This window comes from Aquarana catesbeiana, linkage group LG08 (assembly GCF_042186555.1).
Source record: "Aquarana catesbeiana isolate 2022-GZ linkage group LG08, ASM4218655v1, whole genome shotgun sequence".
Taxonomy (NCBI): Eukaryota; Metazoa; Chordata; class Amphibia; order Anura; family Ranidae; genus Aquarana; species Aquarana catesbeiana.
Genome location: NC_133331.1, coordinates 304,673,880 through 304,681,704, shown reverse-complemented (window position 1 = coordinate 304,681,704; position 7,825 = coordinate 304,673,880). Strand labels below are relative to the sequence as shown.

Sequence of the window (7,825 nt, the reverse complement as noted above, 5' to 3'; positions counted from 1 at the left end):
TGAAGCTTCAACTTCTGGGAGCAGAAAAAAAAACGCTGAACGCTCCTAACTGCTGCTAAAAGCTGGGAAAAATACGCTATTATGAGTGTTTTTTTGGAATTTTTTTTTTAGCATATAATGTGCATGGAGCTTTAATGTACACACCAGAGGCAGAGTGCAGCAGAAGGAAGAGGACAAACTAATGAAAAACAACGTAGGCTGCAACTTTTATATTTTTATATTCTACACAAGATGGCGATCTCACTGATTGTGAGTGGAATGCACAGACAGGAAGTAAAAATGGGGAATTTAAACAGGAAGTTCCCGGGTGAGAGGTGACTTGGCCAGAAGTAGAGAGGAGACATTGATGGAACTGGCGGCAGAGGAGGTAATAAGATATTGTTTTATATTTACACCCAGTAACCCGCATACCTCCCAACCGTCCCTGAATGGGCGGGATTGTCCCGGAAAGGGAGGGCTTTCCCGCACGTGCACACAGAATCCTGAAGGAGAGCTGTCGGAGAATGTAGTGTGGATGGTGGAGATCTGTTGGAGAATGTAGTGTGGATGGTGGAGGAGATCTGTCGGAGAATGTAGTGTGGACGGTGGAGGAGAGCTGTCGGAGAATGTAGTGTGGATGGTGGGAGGAGATCTGTCGGAGAATGTAGTGTGGATGGTGGAGGAGATCTGTCGGAGAATGTAGTGTGGATGGTGGAGGAGATCTGTCGGAGAATGTAGTGTGGATGGTGGGAGGAGATCTGTCGGAGAATGTTGTGTGGATGGTAGAGGAGAGCTGTTGGAGAATGTAGTGTGGATGGTGGAGGAGATCTGTCGGAGAATGTAGTGTGGATGGTGTAAGGAGATCTGTCGGAGAATGTAGTGTGAATGGTGGAGGAGATCTGTTGGAGAATGTAGTGTGGATGGTGGAGGAGATCTGTCGGAGAATGTAGTGTGGATGGTGGAGGAGAGCTGTTGGAGAATGTATTGTGGATGGTGTAAGGAGATCTGTCGGAGAATGTAGTGTGGATGGTGGGAGGAGATCTGTCGGAGAATGTAGTGTGGATGGTGGAGGAGATCTGTCGGAGAATGTAGTGTGGATGGTGGAGGAGAGCTGTTGGAGAATGTATTGTGGATGGTGTAAGGAGATCTGTCGGAGAATGTAGTGTGAATGGTGGAGGAGATCTGTCGGAGAATGTATTGTGGATGGTGGAGATCTGTCAGAGAATGTAGTGTGGATGGTGGAGGAGATCTGTTGGAGAATGTAGTGTGGATGGTGGAGGAGATCTGTCGGAGAATGTAGTGTGGATGGTGGAGGAGAGCTGTCGGAGAATGTAGTGTGGATGGTGGAGGAGTGCTGTCGGAGAATGTAGTGTGGATGGTGGAGGAGATCTGTCGGAGAATGTAGTGTGGATGGTGGAGGAGATCTGTCGGAGAATGTAGTATGGATGGTGGAGGAGATCTGTCGGAGAATGTTGTGTGGATGGTGGAGATCTGTCGGAGAATGTAGTGTGGATGGTGGAGGAGATCTGTCGGAGAATGTAGTGTGGATGGTGGAGATCTGTCGGAGAATGTAGTGTGGATGGTGGAGGAGATCTGTCGGAGAATGTAGTGTGGATGGTGGAGAAGAGCTGTCGGAGAATGTAGTGTGCATACCTCCCAACCATCCCTGAATGGGCGGGATTGTCCCACAAAGGTAGGGCTTTCCCACTGTCCCGCACGTGCACACAGAATCCTGGTTTTCTCACTCTGTGTGAAAATTTTCTTTGATTGGACCTCCCGGCTGCTTGTCCTCATGGTGATTGGCTGCAGCTCATGGCAATCATCCTATACTTGCTACTCCTCTGTGCGTGGGGGCTGGGGTCAGTTGCGGATCTGTGCTGAAGATGAGGAGAGCAGGTCAGTGTGTGATAGAAAAGTTGCTCCAGTTACGCTGTTGCAGTGTCCTGGCAGATGACAGATGGATTTCTGGTGAAGCCAGTGCCCAGAATCTGATCAGATCATTGGAAGACAGAAGCTGGGTTCAGGCTGCGGACACGGAGCACCACTCGTTCTGTCTGCTTCATCTGTACAGGACTCTGCAGCGGGAGATAAGGACAGTGTGTGCTGAGAATGGGAAGTGATCTGTGTGTGTCTCAATATGAATTGCACTATTTATGCTTTCTCTCCTGAGCTCTCTGTCCACCCCCATTGGGGGGATCTGTGCTGTGGAGGGGGGCTCTGTACTGTGGAGGGGGGATCTGTACTGTGGAGGGGGGCTCGGTTCTTTGGATGGGGCTCTGTACTGTGGATGGGGCTCTGTACTGTGGAGGGGAGCTCTGTACTGTGGAGGGGGATCTGTGCTGTGGAGGGGGGCTCTGTACTGTGGAGGGGGGATCTGTACTGTGGAGGGGGGCTCGGTTCTTTGGATGGGGCTCTGTACTGTGGATGGGGCTCTGTACTGTGGAGGGGAGCTCTGTACTGTGGAGGGGGGATCTGTGCTGGGGGGGTCCTCTGTACTGTGGAGGGGGGCTCTGTACTGTGGAGGGGGGCTCTGTACTGTGTGGGGTCTGTACTGTGGAGGCGGGCTATGTACTGAGGAGGGGGGTCTGTACTGTGGAGGGGGGCTCTGTACTGTGGAGGGGGATCTGTACTGTGGAGGGGGGCTCTGTACTGTGGAGGGGGATCTGTACTGTGGAGGGGGGATCTGTGCTGGGGGGGCCTCTGTACTGTGGAGGGGGGATCTGTACTGTGGAGGGGGGATCTGTACTGTGGAGGGGGGATCTGTACTGCGGAGGGGGATCTGTACTGCGGAGGGGGATCTGTACTGTGGACGGGGCTCTGCATAGCTCCCAACGGTCCCTGATTTGGAGCAATGTCCCTCTCTCTTCCTGATTTGTCCCTCATGTTTGTCTGATCTATATATAGTTGTATATAAAATGCACTTTTTATCTTTCAAAAAGTGTTTCCCGGTGCTAAACCTTTCATCCAATTTCTAAATTGCTGCATTTGTAAGTTTTAAAAGCCAATATAAAGTAATAGTTGTGGTTAAAAAAAAAGCCCTTGTGGATTTAATTAACCCTTTTTTTTGTGTTAATTCTCCTTTAAGGGGGTGTGGCAGGGGGCGTGTCCTATGCCTACATACGTTAGCTAGTAGGTGTCCCTCATTCCCATCTCAAAATGTTGGGAGGTGTGAGTAACCCCCTCTTCTTCATATTTACTGGGACATCTTTTATCATCAACAGCCATGGCTGCCACCACAGCTTTATAGACCGGATACATCCTAAATATAGAACCATTTATCCAACTGTCCATCCAGAGCCTCTGGTTTATAGACCAGATACATCCTAAATATAGAATCATTTATCCAACTGTCCATCCAGAGCCTCTGGTTTATAGACAAGATACATCCTAAATATAGAACCATTTATCCAACTGTCTATCCAGAGCCTCTGGTTTATAGACCGGATACATCCTAAATATAGAACCATTTATCCAACTGTCCATCCAGAGCCTCTGCAGCCACTTAATCACAATTTTTAAATATAGAAAAGGTGACCTTTGGATAATTTCCTGTATTTCAATGCAAAATTATGTGAGAAAGTATCAGAGACCTATGAGAGATATTCTTCATCCCAGTACAGTGCAAATAATTACCAGTTTATTATTCGTTGACAGAGAGGAGTGTCCTGTTTAGATCACATGACCAAATCATTAAGGATGGACACAGACCAAAGCCAAGTGACTGAGAGGATATTAGACCTCACCCTGGAGATCATCTACCTGCTGACTGGAGAGGTGAGGAGGATTCTGGGAGGTCACATGACATCATTCTTATCTCTATCAATAAAACACAGACCTGACCGGAGAGGTGAGGAGGATTCTGGGAGGTCACATGACATCACTCTTATCTCTATTAATAAAACCCAGAACGGAGAGGTGAGGAGGATTCTGGGAGGTCACATGACATCACTCTTATCTCTATTATTAAAACACAGACCTGACCGGAGAGGTGAGGAGGATTCTGGGAAGTCTTTAGTCAATATTTTCTTAATTCGCTCAGGATTATAAAGTGGTGAAGAAAATGTCTGGTGATCCATTAACACTCAACAGCTGTCTTCATGAGACCTCACCCATCACAGTGCCTCCACCTCACTGCATGACACCTGAGAGCAAAGAGAAGAAGATTCTAGAAGTCACCAAGAAGATGATGGAGCTGCTGGCAGGAGAGGTGAGCGGTGCCGGGAATTCTGGGACATTATCCAGTAACAGACAAGGGATGTGTCTGGATGGTGACTGTATCATTGTGTGTGTCAGGTTCCTATAAGGTGTCAGGATGTCACTGTCTATTTCTCCATGGAGGAGTGGGAGTATTTAGAAGGACACAAGGATCTCTACAAGGACATCATGATGGACAATCAGCTGCCCCTCACATCACCGGGTAAGAGGAGACTTTATTGTAAAGGAGAGAGCAGTACTTAGGGTCCACCTAGATCCCCCATCATCTGATAAACACATAGAAACAATGTATTCAGTAAGTGTCCATTCCTCAGTATAATGTCATGTTCCCAACAAATGAGGTGGAGATACTGTACACCATATGAAACGTCCATCTCCATTCCTCAATATAACGTCATGTTCCCAACAAATGAGGAGGAGATACTGTACACCATATGAAAGGTCCATCTCCATTCCTCAATATAACGTCATGTTCCCAACAAATGAGGAGGAGATACTGTACACCATATGAAAGGTCCATCTCCATTCCTCAATATAACGTCATGTTCCCAACAAATGAGGAGGAGATACTGTACACCATGTGAAAGGTCCATCTCCATTCCTCATTATAACGTCATGTTCCCAACAAATGAGGAGGAGATACTGTACACCATATGAAAGGTCCATCTCCATTCCTCAATATAATGTCATGTTCCCAACAAATGAGGAGGAGATACTGTACACCATATGAAAGGTCCATCTCCATTCCTCAATATAACGTCATGTTCCCAACAAATGAGGAGGAGATACTGTACACCATATGAAAGGTCCATCTCCATTCCTCAATATAATGTCATGACAATCTTCTATGGAAAGTTGGAGGAAGGTCAGTCTCTAATCTTCACCAAAACCATGTCCCCAAAGCACAAACCCGGTCATCCTGTATGGTTTGGTTGTTTTCTTTGCTTTTATCCATTTTATATTTTTATTGTCATGACGAAGGTTTGTAAAACTTTTTAGTGCTAGATCAACATATATGATTTCTGAATGAAATGCATGAATAATATTTATAAATTTGAGTTAAAAATTATTTTCCAGCAGGTGGACGCTGTGTCTGGAATATCTCTGAAGGACATCTGATGTCATCTCCAGATTATAATGTAAAATCTGATGACATCACACAACACTTTCCAGGAGAAAACTTTATTGCTCAGAACACACCGAGATCAATGGATCCCTCCGATCCTCAGGAGTCCTCTGATATATCACATGATGTGACTCCAGAGACTCATCTAAGATCTGATGGTACGGAAAGATCTACAGATCCATCTAATGCCAAGGAATCTTCCTTAAACCATGAAGAAGTCCCCGCAGGGGAGAGTTCATTGTCATGTCCGGTGTGCAGAAAATCCTTCACTAAAAACAGGAACCTTCTTAGACATCAGAGAATTCACTTGGGGAAGCATCCTTATTCATGTTCGGTGTGCGGGAAAACATTCACTAAAAAAATAGACCTTCTTAGACATCGGAAAATTCACATGGGAGAGCGTCCTTATTCATGTTTAGAGTGCGGGAAATCTTTCACTCAGAAAGGACACCTAAATGAACACCAGAAAATTCACACTGGTGAGCGTCCTTATTCATGCTCAGAGTGCGGGAAATCTTTCCATAAAAACTGCAGCCTTCTTAAACACCAGAGGATTCACACAGGTGAACGTCCCTATTTATGTTCAGAGTGCGGAAAATGTTTCAGTTGGAAAGGCGGCCTGCTTACACACCAAAGAAGTCACACGGGTGACCTTCCTTTTTCCTGTTCGGAGTGTGGTAAATGTTTCCTTGATAAAGGAAAGCTGCGTAGTCACCTTAGAGTTCACACAGGCGAGCGTCCCTATGCATGTCCAGAGTGCGGGAAATGTTTCACCGCGAAAGGAACTCTTCTGAAGCACCACAGAATTCACACGGGTGACCTTCCCTTTTCATGTCCAGAGTGCGGGAAATGTTTCAGTGAGAAAAAGAGTCTTGTCACACACCAGACAGTTCACACCCGCGAGCGCCCCTATCCATGCTCAGAGTGTGGAAAATGTTTCGCTTACAAGGGGAACCTTGTTACGCACCAGAAAATTCACATGGGTGAACGTCCATTTTCATGCCCAGAGTGCGGGAAATGCTTCAGTCAGAAAGCGAGCCTTCTTAGACACCAGAGATATCACACGGGAGAGCGTCCCTATTCATGTTCAGAGTGCGGGAGATGCTTCACCGAGAAAAGAAGCCTCGTTAGACACCAGGGAACTCACACAGGCTAACAAGGAAGGTTGGGAGCCCCTCAGAACAACCATAATAGTTCTGTAAACCCAGGAACTCTAGAGGTATAAGGATACCAGGGAACTCATAGAGGCTAACAAGGAAGGTTGGGAGCCCCTCAGAACAACCATAATAGTGATGTAGACCCAGGAACTCTAGAGGTATATGGATACCAGGGAACTCACACAGGCTAACAAGGAAGGTTGGGAGCCCCTCAGAACAACCATAATAGTCATGTAGACCCAGGAACTCTAGAGGTATAAGGATACCAGGGAACTCACACAGGCTAACAAGGAAGGTTGGGAGCCCCTCAGAACAACCATAATAGTGACGTAGACCCAGGAACTCTAGAGGTATAAGGATACCAGGGAACTCACACAGGCTAACAAGGAAGGTTGGGAGCCCCTCAGAACAACCATAATAGTTCTGTAGACCCAGGAACTCTAGAGGTATAAGGATACCAGGGAACTCACACAGGCTAACAAGGAAGGTTGGGAGCCCCTCAGAACAACCATAATAGTTCTGTAGACCCAGGAACTCTAGAGGTATAAGGATACCAGGGAACTCACACAGGCTAACAAGGAAGGTTGGGAGCCCCTCAGAACAACCATAATAGTGATGTAGACCCAGGAACTCTAGAGGTATAAGGATACCAGGGAACTCACACAGGCTAACAAGGAAGGCTGGAAGCCCCTCAGAACAACCATAATAGTTCTGTAGACCTAGGAACTCTAGAGGTATAAGGATACCAGGGAACTCATACAGGCTAACAAGGAAGGTTGGGAGCCCCTCAGAACAACCATAATAGTGATGTAGACCCAGGAACTCTAGAGGTATAAGGATACCAGGGAACTCACACAGGCTAACAAGGAAGGCTGGGAGCCCCTCAGAACAACCATAATAGTTCTGTAGACCCAGGAACTCTAGAGGTATATGGATACCAGGGAACTCACACAGGCTAACAAGGAAGGTTGGGAGCCCCACAGAACAACCATAATAGTTCTGTAGACCCAGGAACTCTAGAGAAATAACGATACCAGGGAACTCACACAGGCTAACAAGGAAGGTTGGAAGCCCCTCAGAACAACCATAATAGTGATGTAGACCCAGGAACTCTAGAGGTAAAAAGATACCAGGGAACTCATAGAGGCTAACAAGGAAGGTTGGGAGCCCCTCAGAACAACCATAATAGTTCTGTAGACCCAGGAACTCTAGAGGTAAAAGGATACCAGGGAACTCATAGAGGCTAACAAGGAAGGTTGGGAGCCCCACAGAACAACCATAATAGTTCTGTAGACCCAGGAACTCTAGAGATATAACAATACCAGGGAACTCACACAGGCTAACAAGG

General features: G+C 46.7%; 1 protein-coding gene across 1 annotated transcript in view; it reads left to right on the top strand.

The window, feature by feature from the left end:
- Positions 1-296: 296 nt before the first annotated feature.
- Positions 297-7,825, top strand: part of LOC141106886 (uncharacterized) — a 46,589-nt gene continuing 39,060 nt past the window's right edge. The window contains exons 1-5 of the mRNA XM_073597815.1: positions 297-367; positions 3,634-3,753; positions 4,019-4,186; positions 4,273-4,396; positions 5,272-6,471. Coding sequence (XP_073453916.1) covers positions 347-367; positions 3,634-3,753; positions 4,019-4,186; positions 4,273-4,396; positions 5,272-6,471 — 1,633 coding nt within the window. The 5' untranslated portion in view covers positions 297-346. The remainder of the gene's footprint in view (positions 368-3,633; positions 3,754-4,018; positions 4,187-4,272; positions 4,397-5,271; positions 6,472-7,825) is intronic.